General features: G+C 40.8%; 1 protein-coding gene across 5 annotated transcripts in view; it reads right to left on the bottom strand.

Annotated features, from left to right (window-relative positions):
- The window catches only part of LOC119855279 (melanopsin-like), a 72,049-nt gene extending 58,145 nt beyond the window's left edge, over positions 1–13,904 (bottom strand). For 3 of the 5 annotated variants that reach the window (XR_006280592.1, XM_038401031.2, XM_043512618.1), the window contains exon 1: positions 7,187–7,812. Coding sequence is in view for 3 of the 5 variants with exons in the window: in XM_038401031.2 (XP_038256959.2) it covers positions 7,187–7,708 (522 nt within the window). In the remaining 2 variants the exon portion in view is untranslated. Of the gene's footprint in view, positions 1–7,186; positions 7,813–13,875 lie in introns of those variants that run through there. The other 2 variants (XM_043512619.1, XM_043512617.1) reach the window with 2 other exon arrangements.
- Between the last annotated feature and the right edge of the window lie 6,334 nt (positions 13,905–20,238).

Raw genomic sequence — 20,238 nt, 5'->3', positions numbered from 1 at the left:
GGAATCCTTATTCCTGCTATTATCCAGAGCAGCTGTGTTAGGGCTAGGGACAATCTAGCCTATAGTAGCAGAATTCTAAATGGGTGTCTGTTTAACTTCAGTAATTCAGGACATTTCTATTGCTTCATCATAATAGGAATTTGGAATCTATATCCCTGAAACAACTCTTGCATTAGTTTTCCAACATCAGCCCAGAAGTTATAACAAAATGCTGGAGGAAACACTATGATGGAAGCCATCTTCATTTTTTTTTTTTAAATTTAAAAGGTAAACCCAAGAGCTTTACAAAAATAGAAGCCCACATATCAAACATAGAGCCTGTTTTTATTATAGGACACATCACAAAACCCACCAGCCAGACGGTAATTTCTGAGATTCCAACACTATTTTATAGAAACAAGGTGGATCAAGTAATATCTTTTATTGGACCAACTTCTAATACAAAGTGGAACAGACTGTTTAGCATAAGGAGTTAACACATATTGTAAGAGACCATTCAAGTTGAAGTAGCCAGTTAACACTTCTGTAGCTGTAGGACAAAAGAGGGTGATTAGCGGGTTACAGATTGTTGTAATAAACCCAGTGTAATAAATCCATTGTTGTAATAAACCCAGTGTCTTTATTAAGCCCATGATTTGTAGTGTCTAGCAAAGTTAAGAATTTAAGCACTCAGGATTGTCTTTTGAAGGTGTGCAGGTTTCCTTGGAGAATGGGGACTGAGAGATCAGATATGGAGATAAAATATTTATTTTGAAAAAACTGTTTCATTCTTCTGTGTGAGTTCATTTGAGAGTGTAGTGATTGTCTCATTTCACCTTTCTCCCCATAGATTCTCAGGGCCCGAGCTCCAGTTCGAGCCCGAACATCTACACTGCAATTTTATCACCCTGCAGCCTGAGTGCAATGATCCCAAGTCTGTTGACCCAGGCCAGCTGCAGCCATGTGGCTGATCTTTTATTGTGGTGTGTACATGTAACCTCTGAGTACCTTTCTCAGACCTGAACAAGAACTCTGTGTAAACTTAAAAGCTTGTCTTTCACCAACAGAAGTTGGTCCAATAAAAGATATTACCTCCTGCGTCTTGTCTCTCTAATATCTTAGGATAGCCAGGGTGTAACTACAACACTGCAAAGAACTATTTTGTCACAGGCAGAAACTTACTTTCCTTCCAACCTATTATAAACAAATGGACAGGCAAATAAGCAAAAAGATACATCATAACAACCACTAGAATGTGAGAAGAGACAAATCCAAAAGGTTACACTAAGGTTAAAATATTACGGCCAAGGAATCAGTTCAGTTATACCAGTGAGAGACAGGTATAAGTAAGAGGAAAAACAGCCCCTTACTGCTAGCACAAGGATCCTCTGTATATTATTAAAACTTAGAGTTCAGTCCATGGAAGATTACTCAACTCTTCAAAGCAGTCCTTCCAGAATTTTCCCGTATCACTCCTAACTCAAACAATCTTAGCTCAAAAGCTAAAGGACCTGGAGAAGACTGACAAAAACTTACCAATGAATGTTCAGTTCTCAAAAGAAAGCTAAATCAAGATTCCAGCATGTACTGGGCTTGCCTTACCATAACTTTCCCCAAAATTCCTGGGGATTAATTCACAGACAGGCATTACATTTATTGCTTCCTCTCTCCTGGATGCAGACCATGTCCCTAGGTTCCATTGCCATGACATCCCTTACCCCCACTTCCTTCCTCCACCTGGCTGCCCAGTCCATACCTCCTGCACAGTCATCCATCAAATTTAGGAATGTAGGAGGAGAGAGATATAGATAGAATGAGACTCTACATCTATGGATTATAAGGGGAATTTGGCCCCATGAATGGAGTACTGTATATCAGCACATAAGAAAGGATCCTATTACAATTTTAAATATACACCAAGCAAAGGTAAAAGCTTGCACATTAACAGTAATTTTTTGTCACAATTGCCCAGTGGTAATGTTAATAGTGAACAAATGATGAAGTTGTACACCCTGTTTCCTGGAGATTACAGTATGATTATAGTTCATGAGGCTGAATATAAAATAGACCAATTGTCTAAAGATCTAGAGAGTTACCCTTAAAAGCCACCAAAGTAAAACTTGACACACTGTTAACTGCAAATATTTATCGCTGCTTAAACCACTCAACATTGCTTACCTCTTGCTTTAGTAGCATTTTTAACAGAGAATATGATTGGCCTCCACCCGGAGAGAGACTGCAGTGCTGTACATCTTTCTCAAGTGATGCTGTACACAAATTCTGTGGTGCAATGGTTTTGAACTTACTCATCAATAATTCCCTTTTCCCCTCCAATATTCCATCTTCTATGTGTTTATCTTTCGATAGCAACGGTGGGATTTATGTTGACTTTAATGGGACCATAGTTAGGTCAATCCTAACATTTTTGAAAATCCCACTTTATGCTCTTCAGGGTGAGGATTATCTTTTGTTTTATGTACTGTCACAAGAGCATTGTCATTACTAATAATAACTCTTAGAGTGAACATTTCATCAACAGTGCACATCTAATGTAGGTAGAAAAATTAAACAAATCATGGCACTTGATACTTAATGTATAAAAACTATGTCAAAATACTACTCCCAAAGGGTAAATAATCAAAAACTAATTTCTCTTCATTGGATGATGAAATTTTTGCAACTTGTTTCACACAACTACTTTTTCTCTAATTTTGTAATATAAAGAAACAAAACAAATGTACATCCATGCAACTCTCTCTTCAGTCACTGTTGATTAGCAAAGTCCAAGAAAGAACACCTTAAAGTGATTCTTTCTCTTCCATTCCAATAGTTCTATAGGTTTCAGAGTAGCAGCCGTGTTAGTCTGTATTCGCAAAAAGAAAAGGAGTACCCGTGGCACCTTAGAGACTAACAAGTAAGCTTATGCTCTAATAAATTTGTTAGTCTCTAAGGTGCCACGGGTACTCCTTTTCTTTTTGCGAATAGTTCTATAGTACCTTTATTTATTTAAAACTAAAATGTTCATGTTATTAGTCCATCATACGGAGTAACTACTTTGGCTAGTTGGACTTATTTTAAATGCTATTTCATTTTAAATAGGAAGCACTACACATCCACAACATATATCATAAAGCATTATTGCAGACACACAAAGGCTCCAATTCAGCACATATATAACTTTAAGCACATGCCTGGCACTTTGCCGAACTGGAGCCTTGTTGTACTCACACAGCACTTACTCAGATATAGAGCTGTGCTGATTTTATACCAGCTGAAGATCTGGCTCACTGTACATTTACCCAAATGACCACAAAAGCTTTGATCAGGTCAGAAAGCTGCAAATCAGAAGGTCTCTAAGTAGTACCATCCATTAGATTGAATACCATAATCTGGAGCTCAACCTGCCATTTTGGGATTCAAAAGTAAAACTTTTTGGTTCACGTATTTATCTATTCTGGTTACTATGAGGTATCTCAAAACTATTTAATTATATACCTATTCCAGCGATATGCTACACTTACATTCACAGTTGCCTATTTTCTTGTGTTTGTGGCAGATATAGAGACAATAAGGTCAATTCACAAATAGGGGCTGGATTCACCAGTCCATTGAAGTTGCTCTGTGATGCTCTGATGACTCAAAAGTTGCCATAAGATCACCTTAACTAGCCAGCAGAGGAGTTCATCAGCTCCGGGGAATCCTCTGGTGGCATAGGGTCACTGCCTAGGGTCCTATGCCATCCCCTTCTTGGCTTCTGTCCACTGAAAAGGGCACATAGCACATCTCTATGCCCTCCCCTCAGCTACTTTAATGGCTCTTCTGGGCCACTGACAGCTGATGCAAATACTTTTTGTTTGTTTTGTTTTAAATACTGTAAAAATTTGAAAGAACTTAAGCACCAATAAATAAACAAACAAACAAACAAATTTAAACTGTGTCAATATTAACAACAATCTGATTTAATAACATAAAATCAAGACAAAATATAAATTGCTGATCTGGGCCCAATCCTGCAGTTCCAGTTAAGTTTGGTTGGAATTCTGATTGACTGAAAACTGTAGGATCAGGCACAGCATCTTAAACAGACCCCTTGTGGCTTGATATTTCAGCACATAGAAAAACTTCGTGCAATCACCTGAGACAGCTGCAATCCTACGTGTAAAAGGCAATAAAACATGGGCAAAGACTTCTTAGCTTTAACTCTGATTTTGTCTTTTGGGTTTGAATTCTACCATGAAGTATTCCAACGGATTCTTATATAGTTGAATTTATAGAGGCTGCTAAGAAATAATAATAATCAATGTGACCTGTTCAAAATAGAATGAAGAACATAATGGCCTGGAACAAAATATAGAGATAATTTTGCTAGGATATTTCATACAAAACGTATTAACAAATACACACCATATTATAATAAAGGTCTGATACAAACTGATAAAACCAGTTAAATAAGAAGTGAAGACCCCAAATCAGTTTTTAGTGGTCCCATTGTGATTACAGGTGTTTTTGGGATCGGGGCACTTGGTGCATTTAGGCACTTTGGTAAGTGGTCTGGTTTTCAAAAGTCCTCACTTCAGTGTGAGCTGCTGAGGGCTCAGCACTTCTGAAAATCATAGATTCATATATACTAAGGTCAGAAGGGACCATTATGATCATCTAGTCCAACCTCCTGCACAACGCAGGTCACAGAATTTCACCCACCCACTCCTGTGAAAAACCTCTCACCTATGACTGAGCTATTGAAGTCCTCAAATCATGGTTTAAAGACTTCAAGGAGCAGAAAATCCTCCAGCAAGTGACCCATGCCCCATGCTACGGAGGAAGGCAGATTGGAAGAGGCCCTGGAGGAAAATTCCTTCCCGATCCCAAATATGGCAATCAGCTAAACCCTGAGCATATGGGCAAGATTCACCAGCCAGATACTAAAGAAAATTCTTTCTTGTATAACTCAGATCCCACCCATCCAATATCCCATCTCAGGGGATTAGGCCTATTTACCCTGAATATTTAAAGATCAATTAATTACCAAAATCATGTTATCCCATCATACCATCTCCTCCATAAACTTATCGAGTAGAATCTTAAAGTCAGATAGGTCTTTTGCCCCCCGCCCCCACCCCTCCCGCTTCCCTTGGAAGGCTATTCCCAAACTTCACTCCTCTGATGGTTAGAAACTTCGTCTAATTTCAAGTCTAAACATCCCAATGACCAGTTTATATCCATTTGTTCTTGTGTCCACAGTGGTACTGAGCTTAAATAATTCCTCTCCCTCTCCTGTATTTATCCCTCTGATATATTTATAGAGAGCAATCATATCTCCCCTCAACCTTCTTTTAGTTAGGCTAAACAAGCCAAGCTCCTTAAGTCTCCTTTCATAAGACAAGTTTTCCATTCCTCGGATCATCCTAGTAGCCCTTCTCTGTACCTGCTCCAGTTTGAATTCATCCTTTTTAAACATGGGAGACCAGAACTGCACACAGTATTCCAGGTGAGGTCTCACCAGTGCCTTGTATAATGGTACTAAAACCTCCTTATCTCCACTGGAAATACCTCGCCTGATGCATCCCAAGACCGCATTAGCTTTTTTCACGGCCATATCACATTGGTGGCTCATAGTCATTCTATGATCAACCAATACTCCAAAGTCCTTTTCCTCCTCTGTTACTTCTAATTGACGCGTCCCCAGGTTATAACTAAAATTCTTGTTATTAATCCCTAAATGCATGACCTTACACTTCTCACTATTAAATTTCATCCTATTACTATTACTCCAGTTTACAAGGTCATCCAAATCTTCCTTTATGACTTCCGGGTCCTTTTCTAAATTGGCAATACCTTCCAGCTTTGTAACATCTGCAAACTTTAGGTGCCTAAAAATCACCTTGTTGTAATTTTAAAAGCCCATTTTAAAAAATCTCATGCAAAAAGTACTCATCTGGGTATGCTATGCGAACAAACCATTGAGATTAAATGACATGTGCCTTAATTTGTGCCTCATTTTTTAGTTTTTTTCACTTTAGTAACTGTCATAACCCCTTCTGTTACTAAAATCTTGGCTTTTATAATAGTTTACAGAAAGAAAAGAAAATATTTATCCTAGTGGATGCAATGATGGTCATTTTGGCTAACAAATTTAGTTTTGTGGGAACTTTTAAAGATCACTGCATTTTAGAAACATTTTATTCTAAAATATTTATAAAGCAACATAAATTTATTTAGATGGGAAAAGCATACATACATTTATAGAAAGAATCATATAAGTAGTTTGCCAGAGCTACCCCATTTCCCTTCAAAGGATTAAAAAGCAATTTGCAATGCACAAACAAATCCCCCTTTCGTTATAAATTTGTTAAGGGGTATTTGAAAATTGTCTTAAACAATGTACAAACGGGCACACGGGTTGCTCAGCAGGACACTTCATTAATCAGCTTCCCACACAGCTTGCAACTCAGAAATCTGCTTTGGGGCGTCTAATATATATTCTTTTCTCCATCAACACCTTCTGGCTATTATCAAAAAGGTCTAATGGGCGCAGATCCTGCAGGAGCAGCGGGGACCCGAGTGAGACATCGCTTGGTGCATCAGCCCAACGGAGAGGGGTTAGCTCAGAGAATCTTTCAGACAGCCTGCAGCGCTCTGGTCCCATTCAAAAAAATAAAATAAAATAAATAAATCGTTCTTCCTTATGATAAAGAGCGCAAGTTGCCCTATGGGAAGATTCAGATTGCCACCTCCTAAGAGCAGCAGTCAAAATGCATTGAACCAGAACCCCACCGATAAGATTCATCAGGAAACAAATAAATAAAATGAATACATGTTAGCATTGAGAAAGCAAAACAGCGCAGAGGACTCTGTTTACACAACCCCCCCGTCCCCTTCCCAAATCCCACTGCTAGGGAGGAGGACTCCCCCGCCTTTCAGGCTTTACAGTGCTGGGGGGGGGGGGGTTAATGTCTCTCGCACACACGGGGTGGAGGATGCGTTTCGAAGAGGCGTTTAACAGTAAGAAAGCCAGAGCCCTCATCCAAGCGCCACCACCGCCGGAGAGCCCGGGCTGCGCGTGGGAGCCTCAGCCCCCCACGGCCAACACGCCGGACAATATTCCGCCTCCCACCCAGGCTCTCCGGCGGGGAGGCTCTGAGGGAAGGGCCGCGGGGAAGCCCTTCCAACCCCGCCCCGCGCTCTGAACTTCTGCGCCCCGCCTCACCTGCTCCTGCTCCTGCGCCCCCGCCATCCCTGGGCTCTGCGCCCCGGAGCGTCCAAGCGCCCTCAGCCCAGCCGGGCAGGCGGCGGTCGAAGCGGCCCTACTGGTCCCCCAGCTCCGGCCGCCGCCTGCTGCTCCTCCGGCCGCGCCACGGCTGTGTGAAGGGGCCCCGCCGGCCGCCGCCCGCCGCCGCCGCCGCCGCCGGGAGGGGGAAGCTGGGACGAGCCCGGCGCGCTCGCAGCTATTTAAGCGGCCCAAGAGGAGCGCGCCGGGGGCTTCCCCGCCCCCTGCGCCCCACCCCAGCCGGTGACGGCGGCAGGCCAGGGAAAGCGGGCTCCGCCGCTCCGGGCCACGGGGACCTGTGCGCCCCTGGCGCTGCCCCCCTCCGGCCGTGGGGCGGCCGGACCCCTTGAGCCTCGCTGGCTGCACGGCTCCTTTTCCTCCTCTCGCTCGTTCCCCTGCTTTAGCTTTTCCCTTCCCTCTTTTCTGGAGTTCTTTCCTCCTTAGCCTTCCCCTTTTTCTCATTTTCCGTCCTTCCTCCTCTCCTTGTCCTGCCACTTTCCTTCTCCAGGTTTTTCCCTCGGGCTCTTCCTTCTCTTGCTGTTCTCATCCTGTTTCTTTCACGCTCTTTTCTTGCTTCTCTCTGCCTTGTCTTGCTCTTTCCCTTCCAATGACAGGTTTCAGAGGAGCAGCCCTGTTACTCTGTATTCGCAAAAAGAAAAGGAGGACGTGTGGCACCTTAGAGACTAACAAATTTATCTGAGCATAAGCTTTCGTGAGCTACAGCTCACTTCATCGGATGCATCCGATGAAGTGAGCTGTAGCTCACCAAAGCTTATGCTCAGATAAATTTGTTAGTCTCTAAGGTGCCACACGTCCTCCTTTTCTTTTTCCCTTCCAAGTAACCTTCCACACCTCATTATCTACAATGCCTGTTACCTAAAATGCAAATAGTTGCTGCCTTCTGTCAATGTTCCAAATAGCAAAATCAAAGAGAATTTGACATTGTGCGTTGACCAAATTCTCTCCCCTCCCTTCCCTCAAAACATAGGCATGAGAAAGAAAACCACAAAATGCTTTGTTTCAGAGTAGCAGCAATGTTAGTCTGTATTCACAAAAAGAAAAGGAGTACTTGTGGCACCTTAGAGACTAACACATTTATTTGAGCATAAGTTTCCGTGACTCTCAAAGAAATTGTGGAACCACCCGATCAACATCCTCTACAGCAAACAGGGAAAGATTAAGAATGAGCTCTCAAAACTGGATACTCTCATAAAAAACCAACCTTCCACACAAACTTCCTCATGGCTGGACTTTACAAAAACTAGACAAGCCATTTACAACACACACTTTGCTTCTCTACAAAAGAAAAAGGACACTAAACTATCTGAACTACTACATGCCACAAGGGGCCACAACAGTGGTTCCCTTAACCCACCCAGCAACATTGTTAATCTATCCAACTATACTCTTAGCCCAGCAGAAGAATCTGTCCTATCTCGGGGCCTCTCCTTTTGCCCCTCCACCCCCACGAACATGATACAGTTCTGTGGTGACCTAGAATCCTATTTTCAACGTCTCCAACTCAAGGAATATTTCCAACACACCTCTGACCAACATATTAACCCACAGAGACCTTCCTACCAACACTACAAAAAGAAGGATTCTGGGTGGACTCCTCCTGAAGGTTGAAGCAGCGGACTGGACTTCTACATAGAGTGCTTCCGCCGATGTGCACGAGCTGAAATTGTGGAAAAGCAGCATCACTTGCCCCGTAACCTCAGCCATGCAGAACACAGTGCCGTCCACAGCCTCAGAAACAACTCTGACATCATAATCAAAGGAATGCATCCGATGAAGTGAGCTGTAGCTCACAAAAACTTATGCTCAAATAAATGTGTTAGTCTCTAAGGTGCCAAAAATACTCCTTTTCTTTTTACAAAATGCTTTATGATGTATTTGTATTGTGGTAGCACTTAGGAGCTCCAGTCATGAACTGTATGGGGCTAGGTGCTGTAAAAAACACATCATATGGTAGTCCATGACCCAAAGAACTTACTGTAGTGCTGGCAGACCAGGTGCCAGTTCTTGCCAGGACTTTAGGCCTCAGCCAAGAACTAACAAATTCATTGCTGGAAACCAGCCCACCTCACATGGGTGTTAGTATAGTTAAGATGGTTATTGGACTTACAACAGTGTGTTTAGAGTTTATTAAATGCTTGTAAGCTGCTGCATACATTAATCTCACTTATGCCTTTATCACATGCTATAAGGTAACATTTAAGTTTTTGCTTTGTAATGGTAATAAATATTTGCTCTTAAACTGTGAACCCAGTCAGGAGGGATCCTCTCCTATCCCTCAAGAAGGCCTATCAAACCTAAATGGGCCATTGTGGGACATCATAATATAAAGACTTTGTTAGTTGCCCTTTCACACCAATGAAGAGGCTACCTGCAAAAGGGCTCATCCAAACAGCTTGAATTCTGGAAGGAGGAAATAAAAATAGCTGACAACAATTTTTTTTTCACCTTTTGCTGTTTGGACTCTCACAGGACTAAACCTACAAAATAGAAGCAGAGATCTTCACGGTCAAGCTGGGTTAGCCACAAACGACATTCAGAGCTGACAGATCACTACAACTCAGTCACCTTTTGAAACCACAGACTAACTCCTTTGCGTACATATGCTTGCCTGCTTTAATCTTGCAATAATTCTCTAATTTCTTTTCCTAGTTAATAAATCCTTAGTTTACTATAGGATGGCTACAAGCATTACCTTTGCTGTGAGATCTGAGATACAGATTGACCTATGTTAAGTGACTGGTCTCTTGGGACTAGGAGCAACCTGAATATTTTGTTATCTTTGGTGCATAGCAACGATCTATCCCTAAGGCTGTATCTACACTACCAGTTATGTTGGCAAAAGTTTGTCACTCAGGGGTGTGACTATTCCATCCCCCGAGCGATGCAAGTTACACCGACATAAGCGCGAGTGTGCACATTACTATGTTGGTGGGAGAACTTCTTTGGGGTGGGTTTTTTTATGCCGATGGGAGAGTTGCTGCAGCTCTGTATGTGTAGACGTGGCCTAAGTCCACCTTGCCTGGTGGGGAAAGATAGTCTCCTTGGGCATTTCAGTCTTTCTGTGACTCCATGGTAAGACTGTTATACTACTTTAGGAGTTCACACTTGTGACTGGGTTGGTCAAATCTAATGATAGAACTTGCAGTCAGTTTGGGGTTTCTGCCCTGCTTCTTGACAGTCTGCCCTGAGATTGGCATTCTCGGTCATGAACCACTCCAGACAGCTTACCAAGGAAACATTTGGTATGTTGATTAGAAGGGTGAAATCTTGCTAAAATGCAAAATTCAAGATATAAAAAAGTGGATTTCTCACTGCATTTTCAATATTTAATGTAAAAAGAAGAGGGAAAACCCCACCCTTATATAAATGAACCATTATGGCTGAGATTTTAATCACAAAAAAGTTAAGAAATTCAAAATTAAGATTCTTGTCTTGGGCATATTTAGTACTGTGTATTAATACTACTGCTACTAATACTAATACTCAAATCTTTCAAGGTAAATTTTCTGGACAAATAAGGTTCACAGGGAGGGAATTTAGAGAGAGGAAAGGGGCATGACCAGCGGATATGTGATTTTCCAGATCAACCAATTACACCATGCCTAATATACAGAGTGATACCGAGACTGCAGTATACTCCCATGTATAGTGATGCTATGGTTGGAAGGGGGTAGGAGACTTCAGTCCTCTAGTTACCAAGGGTTTGGGCCTTAATGCACATGTATGACTGAGTTACAATAGCTGTGGGAGTTATGGGAAGTCAGTGGAATTATCCCCAGCAGAGAATTTAGACATAAAACTTCAAATGTCCTGATTTTCTGATGAGGGTGATTAAAATTACAATGTTAGGGTTTCATAAACAGTTGGTTTTTTTTTCTTTTTCATAATGTATTGCTGCTTCAAAGCACTTCTGATGTTCTGGGACCCTAAAAGTTTCAAGGGCTGTCTCAAAATCAACCTTCAGTAAATCTCCATTCTAACATATGCAATCCTCTACAAATACATGGACATTCCTAATGGGTTGAATAGTCACCAAAAAAAAAAAAATAAAAAGTTAAAAAAGCACACATCCAATGGAGTAGAGTTGAAATATAGGTTAGGACTTTCTCACCTGACAGCCTCTCTTTTATACTATACTTCCATAACTCAGATTTGCAGAGGTACCTGAGCTGGAAGTCTATAGGTATGGGGAAGGAGGCGAGAAGCTGGTAGCAGGGCATTCTTTGTGAAGGCCCTTTCCTTTGGAACCTGATCCCTCCGGCCCTGTTTTGTCTATAGTAACCTACATCTGTTGACCTTCAGAGCATATCTTCAAAACACATCCTTGGGCAGGAAGGGAGGGGGAAGCTGTGAAGAAGCAAATGTTATTGGGGATGATGTTTAGGGAAAGTGGAAAATTTAATATACTTTTGTGCTGTCTGGTTATTGTACATTATGGGTATGCTAGGGTTTTACTTTTTGTTTGTCTGATTAAGTATTTGTCAGACAGACACCTCTGGTTATTTTATATATCCAAATAAAGTAATACATAAATATGGTGTATGATAAGTATATTTACTTCATTTGTAGATATCCAGATATATTCACATTCATTTAGTTGGCATCTACAACAACATGTGGTCAGAGTGCATTGAAATCAGTGAGGAAGATGGACTGAGCATTATTTTTGCTTTTTTATAACTTTATCTTGTAACCAATTTAAAGGACACTGTCAACCTGAAAGTAACATTTGCTTGAAAATCTAGCATTGAGAATCTAGCAATTTTAGAGGTTACTTCTAACTATGGATGGCAAAGAAATTAGCAAAAAAACAAAAACAAACAAACAAAAAAAACCCTCAATTTTTTCCCTTTGTGTATTTGACACTGATTTGGACATAACCAGGTTCAATGCTCCCTTGTTAAATAAGGTATGTGCATACATGTTTGCAGCACTGGGACCTTAGTTAAGTCTTTTTCACCAGGGAAGAAATTAACAGGGGAGCTGAAAAATCCATGTAAACATTTTTGTAACTGTATTTAAAGAAAGGATTCAGACATACTATTTAAAAGGAACTCTATCAGAAACAGGGATTTTTCTTAAAGTTAGTCATTTAATAAAATATTGAAAGCTAACAGTATTCCTATAAGCACAGCAAAGCAGGATTCAGAGTGGTAGCCGTGTTAGTCTGTATCAGCAAACGAGGAGTCCTTGTGGCACCTTAGAGACTAACAAATTTATTTGGGCATAAGTTTTCGTGGGCTAGAACCCACTTCATCATTCTTTGCTGTTAACTACATGCATTCTAGTTGCAGCCTGCTACTTTTTTTTTTTTGCATACAGGACTCCTGCAGTGGTGCCTGATTCTGCAGTCAGAACTTGGGCAAAACTCCTATTGACTTCAGTGTCAGTTCCAATGAGAATTGCATATGCAAGAACTGCCCATTTTTCTCCTTTTCTACCACTCACATCCTCATCCAGCCTGGCACCTCTTTTCTCCCTGGTTTCACTGATTCTCACATTGTCCCCCTGCAATTGACCCAGAATTCAAATGGCCCAAAATCATTTTCTTCCCCTGCTATTCAGTCCTCACTCAAGTCAATTGCAAACCTCCCGGTGACTTCAATAGGGCCAGGATTTCATCTAGTCTGTCTCAGTTAAGTCCCTTCTCTAACTGCCCAGCATCTTCTGTATCAGGAGTTTAAGTTCTTGATTCTTGCCTTTGAGACACTGCATAACTTAGCTCCTGTCTACATTTCAACACTTATTTCTTCCTATTTCCCCTTCTCATAAGAATGGCCATACTGAGTCAGACCAAAGGTCCATCTAGCCCAGTATCCTGTCTTCCAACAGTGGCCAGCGACAGGTGCCCCAGAGGGAATGAACAGAACAGGTTATCATTAAAATGATACATTCCCTGTCCCACATTCCCAGCTTCTGGCAAACAGAGGCTAGGGACACCATCCCTGCCCATCCTGGCTAATAGTCATTGGTGGACCTATTCTCCATTAATTTATCTAGTTCTTTTTTGAACTTTCTCGCTTAACTCCACTCAAGCTTTCTAATTAACCAGTCCTTTCATTTCCTTCTCCCATTCTAATCTTCATGCCTTTCCTATGCTGCTGTATAATCCTGGAATGTTCTCCTTTCCCTTGTGCACCATATGATTAGTCCCTCCCTCAAATCTCAATATAAAATTCACAAGGCCCATCAGCTCAACTTTTCTATTGTAGAATCAGTCATTACTTTGAGGAAAGGTTGAAAGTTTGGGTATGTTTAGTCCAGAGAAGAGAAAGCTGAGAGGAAATAACAGTCTTCAAATAAGTAAAAGGTTGTTATAAGGAGGACAGTGATCAATTGTTTTTCATGTGTGCACTAAGGGTAGAACAAGAAATAATTGGCTTTGTTTGCAGCGAGAGTTATGTTAGATACTAGGAAAAACTTTTGAACTGCAAGGACAGTTAAGTGCTGGCACAGATTACCTAGGAGGTTGTAGAATCCCAGTCCCTAGATGTTTTAAAGAACAGATTAAACTAACACCTAGAAGGGATGGTTTACATATACTTTAACCAGCGGGAATGGATTAAATGACCTCTATAAGCAGAAATCCATGATGTAGCCCATCTTACCTCTCACTCACTGTGCCCTCTCTGGCTGTATCCATCTATGCACCGTTATCTCCGCATCTTCCATGTCTGTTGTAGCTCTGGTTTCAGAGTAGCAGCCTTGTTAGTCTGTATTCGCAAAAAGAAAAGGAGTACTTGTGGCACCTTAGAGACTAACACATTTATTTGAGCATAAGCTTTCGTGAGCTACAGCTCATTTCATTGGATGCATTTGGTGGAAAAACACTTCATCGGATGCATTTTCCACCTGTAGCTCACGAAAGCTTATGCTCAAATAAATTTGTTAGTCTCTAAGGTGCCACAAGTACTCCTTTTCTTTTTGTTTTAGCTCTGGTGTAACTTTAGAATGTAAACTCCTTTGGCTTGGGTCCTCATTTTTTAATTTTGCCTGCAAAACACCAAGCATACCATAAACAATTAAATGAAAACATTGAGCTATTCAAGTACAGAAAAGCTTCTAAACAAGTTTTTAAATGGCTGAAACCCCCTTCTATCACAGCCATCATCACCTTTTTCATGCTGAGATGACTCAAATACAGTTTAAGGAATTTTGGTTTGAAGAATGAGAAATTCTAGCCCAAAACAATACTTTGTGGTGAAAATTTTATCTTAATGGTGCATCAGTCATACAGAATAACAAACAGGGAATCAGAGAAGGCATTTTGATTACACCACAAATGTGTGTGTGGTACAGGAACTTGTCTAGTTGAATAGATCACAAAGGTTGAAAAACATCATTGAAAAGATGGCTCTCTCTTGCTGGAGTTTCATTTTCAGTTGTCTTCCTTTGAAGTCAATGGGCTAATGCTATCAATAATTAATTCCACCAAAACACTGATTAGTTGAAGTAGCAACAACTATTTAAACTTTTTCTGGTCCTCATCATGCCAACACATTTCAAGAGACCTTATTCCAGAGTTAAGGGTTTAAAAACTGACCTTGCAGAGTCTAATGATTTAAAATCCTTTAAGGACAAATAATAGTATATATTTAGTTACCAAGGAGACGCTAGACACATTCATGTCAACAGAAAATGGGTTATACAAAGTAGATACTCAAGGCCTAACAGAGTGCACCCATAGTAATGCCATTTGAGTTAGCATTTTGTTGATTAACTTTTCATAACTTCCATTTGCAAACTTCTGTGGAACACTATTGAAGTTAATTCACTGAGCTATCAGACTTTAATATGGTCAGGAAAGAGAGAAGCCTTGTCCTTTTAAAAAAAAAGGAGAGAATGAGAGAGAGAGAGAGAGAGAGAGAGAGAGAAAATAGTAACTTTTGTACTCCCTGCAGTAAAGAAGAAATAGCTACATGATATTTACATCTTGTGATGCATGACCAGAAAGGGTTAAGCATCCTGTGGGATGAATAACTCAAATTCAACCCTTAAAAACATATGGGGAGATAATGCTTGTGTTTTTGTGTATGTACATATAGATTGGTAGCGGTCAACAATGTAATCAACAGTCCCTGTCTATGCTGTATTCTGTTAATTCAGAGTTCAAAAGAACATCCTAGCATTTAAATTAACTGTAAACACAGGCTATCGCTGTATTCATCTCTCTTTGAAATGTATAGTCAATCATCTGCAAATGGTGGAAAAACTGGTAATTGCCTTACGTTAATTTGTGTAGCTAATTACTGGTGATGGAGCTACTTCAAGTCACCCTGATTGCCCACTGTAAGCCGAGGCACTCCGGCCTGTAAAAGAAGGCCTGAAATTATATAAATGATCCTTGGGTCCTGATCCCGTCATCTGAGATCTGCTTAAGCTTCATCTGGGGAAGTCTGAGTTGCAAGATGAGATCCCAGTTATGCTGGTATGCCCCGAATATGACATTGGACTATAAGCTATGGACTAAATTCTAAAAGAACTCTGCAACTACAAAGCTCTCCATCTCTGCTATAAATCTGAACCTCAAGAATTGAACTCATGTCTGTATGTATATTAATCTTTTAACCATAGTCCCTCTCTCTTTTCTTTTTAAAATACATTTTAGTTTAGTTAATAAGAATTGGCTGTAAGCGTGTATTTGGGTAAGATCTGGAATATTCATTAACCTGAGCGGTAACGTGTCTGATCTTTTGGGATTGGCAGAACTTTTTTATATGATGAAATAAGATTTTCATTAATCCTCATCATATCTGACTTGGGTATCTAGGTGGAGGCATGAGGCTGGGTTACTTTAAGGGAACTGTGTTTTGGACTTCTGAGTAACCAATAAGATATAACAGAAGCTGTTTAGTGCTGTCTTGGTAAATCAAAGTATTGGAATATCCACAAGATTTGGGGTTGTCTACCCCATTCTTTGCAGTTCACCCTAATAGAGTGACCTCAGCTGGGTCCCCCGGGATCCCGGTCACACATATGCACAGATAACTGTCTCTCTCTCTCTCTCTCTCTCTCACACACACACACACACACACAAATACATGGGAAAATAAAATGAAAATAGAAAAGGGTGTCAGCGAACTGAGAACAACACTGATTTACCTTTGCTTTTAATGTAGTTCTTCATTTGTGACAATAGCTATCATATGCTTATAGAGCTTTTTTTCCACTCAGTTAAAATATATGAATCACATATGTTCAGACTCAGTTGTCCAGCCCTCCAAGTGGTATGAGGCCTTCTTCAAGACCCAAGATGGTGCTAATCCACTGATGACATGCCCAAGAGCTTACTTATTTCCAAATACTACAGTGCTGAGGAAGCATATAAAAACCTAGATAGACAGAATCTCGATTATGAAGCATTTAACTACTCATAGATATATCCTTAAAAACGTGAGACTAGCCCAAGTATAAGTTTGTTCATTGTCATTTTTAAGAAGGGACCACTCAAGATGGCATGAAATAAATCTTTATTAATATTAAGTTATCAGTAAGATTTTTTTTTCCAAAAGACAAACTTGGAACACTGACAAAAAATATGGAGGAAATACTCTTCTGAACTTTCAGTGAGTCCTTAATGTAGCTACTTGAAGCTGTAATGAGAGACACTTTCTGAAGGATTTTAGGGCATAGAGCACTAAGAGTGGGCATCCTAAAATTGTAGCAATGGACACATTATGAGTCTGTGGATGGGATGTTAGTTAACACAACTGAAACTTACAGAACGATTTTCACCACTTCTCTCCACTATTATCTTAATTTAAATCACTAGCTAAACAATCTAAAGTTTTAAAATGATCTTTTGTGGGAAGGCCAGTTAGTAAACTGAATATACTAGAGCAAGAACAAGGTATATTCTGGATGCTCCAACTGATATTTTTTCTCAGGGAATATTGATTTTTTTTTAAGCCACTGTGACATTTAATTAGAACATGTACAAACTACAGGAGCTAGATAACAAATGCCTCTGGATACTCTAGTCAAGTCGACTGCTTTAGAATTTTAAAATATCATCTGACTACAGACCTGGTAATAGCAGTGATCCTGTGGGGGGAGAATTTAATCTAATTAATCCACAGATGGATTAATCACTTTTAGGTGCTTATTCACCAGCAAATATGAAGAATTCATTCAGCCAGAAAGCCTAAAAATCTTCCAACAAGCCTCCCATAGTGCTAGTGACCACTTGACCACATCTCAGGAACTGGTTCGGTGAAGTGTTATGTAGTTCCCCTCAGCAGAATATGACCATCAGCCTTTTGTTCTAAATACATCACAGTCAGGTGGTGCTCATCCTGGAGCCAGGAAAAAAACAAAGTGCAGCTCTCATGCAACGTGCAGCAGTATAACGAGCCTTTGCTGAGCTCCAATTGTATCAAGAACCTCCTTAGGAACCTCTCCAAAATGTGTCACTGAGACCGGGAAAGCTCTTAAGCCTAAAACTCTATGTGATACTTCCTTGGCCCAAAGTAAAGAACAGATGTCCAATTCCAAAACTGGTTTCATTGTGTGTTTTTTTTTTAGTTGATAGGAGGCGGGGGGGGGGGATTTCCCTCTCACCAATAACAGAAGCTTTGTCCACCCTTAAAGATCAACTACGACTGATGTTAGTAGGTGATGCTGTGGAGATAGATCATGGAAAGGGAGCTTGTAGAAGTGTTACTGGGTGGGTTCCATGTTTGTCCCTTAAGGCCTGAGCTAAATACCTTTCAAGTTAATAGGAGTTTTTCTACTGATTTGAGTGGGAATTTTCTTGGGTCCTTAATGACAAGCACATCAAGTTGGCTCAGCTGACAAGTGGAAAAATGGAGTTTTTAAACTGCCAGTCCTACAAATTCAACATGGGATACGAAAGACAAAACTCTGTTCCTTTTGAGTTAAGCATCACCAGGAGTAATAAAGATTCCAATGCTGGAATCTATTTAACACATCTGTTGAGGATACATATGGCCAGAAAAAATAATCCAGCTCATTCTCTTTCAGCTGTATTGGATCTACATTGCTAGCAAGAGTAAAGAATAGCAAAATGTACTCTTCACGTTGGTCAGTAGACAACTACTGGAATACACTTAAGGGCGAAGTTTACCCGTGTGCAGTGGGCCACCGCAAAGCCTATGCATCACTTAAGTTCCACTAAGTGAGCTTACGTGCTTCCTAAGCCTGGTGCTGTCCCTTAAGGGACAGATTTATTGCTGTTTTATAGAGCCAATTTTCCAACCACAATTACATTTTAAGGTCATAACTCTTCATTATTGTAAGGCACAATTATTCCAGGTACTTCAAAGTATATGAAACATTGAATGCCAAGAGAAATTTATTTTGATATAAAATACATGAAACAGAGATACTTAAGAGTAAATTTCTCAACTCAGATGCCTGTGGTGAACCTGGCATTCAATGTCCTACTTTCCCCATGGGGGTTAATGACATGTAGAAAGGGCAGAATATCACAGCAGAGATCCTCCATGTCTAGTTGAGAGAATTTAGACCCTCATGATTTTATGACCAGAAAATAGACAAAATCTTTCAGTAACTTTCATAAACTTGGGCTCAGCATTTCCAGGAGTTGGATGAAATAATCACATTGCTGTTAGCACCTAAAACTACACCAAAGTGTACAACAGAGTATCACCAAGTTATTTTATCATCCAAGTTTAGATTATCAGAAATTAGGAAATGCCAGAATTAAGGTTCCTGTGCCTGCTTTATTTGCCCCCTTGTGCATATGCACTATGATATAGTTTTTAATTACATGATCACATATTATATTCAGCAGAAGAGCCCTACCTCATCATTCAGTGCACAGCATGGATGGTGCTCAGTTAAAGAGCAGCTATTCAATATTTTGCTTTATTCTCATTTTTCCAGGTGTAGCCCCATGCTTTCTTTATTGCATTCTAGTCAAACCCTGCCCTGAAGACAGAATTAACAATTTCTTCATTGTTTTTCTATGCTGATCATTATAGCATTTGAGTACTTCACAAATATTAATTAACTTATTTTCACTATACCCCTGTGAGGTGGGGGGATATTAGTACCCTCATGATAAAGATAGGAATGAAGGCATAGAGAGCAGAACGTCAAAAGTATCCACTAATTTTGTGTACCCAATTTGATTAACTTGATTTTCAGAGTACTTAGCATTATATAGTATTCTATATGTTCAAAGCACATCTCTGACTTCAGCTGCAGCTGTTATTCTTCAACACTTTTGCAAAACTGACCTCAGGCACCCAGAAAATGAGGAACACACCGTTACTGATCACCTGAGAAAAGCTTGGTTTAAGTGACTTACCTTACCTCATAAGAGCTCTGAGGCACAAGCAAGAATAGAATCCTATTCTCCAGGGCAGTATTCTACTGCCTTAACCAGGAGGCCATCCTTTCTCCTCTTGCAATAGCCCGCCTCCTTTACAACTCTCCCCCTCCAGCCCCTTGTCCCATTCTGTTCGCCTAGAGTTGCCAGTTCTCCTCCTGCAACCTAGCTCCTCATCACGTCTCTTCCTACCCCTGCTCCAACTGGTTCTCAGTCCCAATCCTCTTGCCCAGCCAGTCCCAGTCTCCCCCAGCTTCTCATCTGATCTCAGGACCCCCACCCCCAGTTTTCCTCCCTGGTTGTCAGTCCCACGTCTACCTCGACCGAGTTTCCTTGCTTATCCCCTTCCCCTCAATCTGTCTCACTCCCTCTGACTTCCAGTCATCCCCTCATGTTCCCCAGTCCCAACCTTCAAACCCAGGCTTCTGATCCAATCTCAACATCCCCTCCCCGGCTCCTTGTCCCACTCGTTTTTCTCCAGCCAGTCCCACTTCTCCCAGCACACTCTGGCACCTCATCAGATCGCTCTCTCTCTCTCTCTTTCTCATAGATATTAAGGTCAGAAGGGACCATTATGGTCATCTAGTCCGACCTCCTGCACAATGCAGGCCACAGAATCTCACCCACCCACTCCTGTGAAAAACCTCTCACCTAT

Source organism: Dermochelys coriacea, chromosome 4 (assembly GCF_009764565.3).
Source record: "Dermochelys coriacea isolate rDerCor1 chromosome 4, rDerCor1.pri.v4, whole genome shotgun sequence".
Classification (NCBI taxonomy): Eukaryota; Metazoa; Chordata; order Testudines; family Dermochelyidae; genus Dermochelys; species Dermochelys coriacea.
This window is presented reverse-complemented; position numbering and strand designations above follow the sequence as displayed.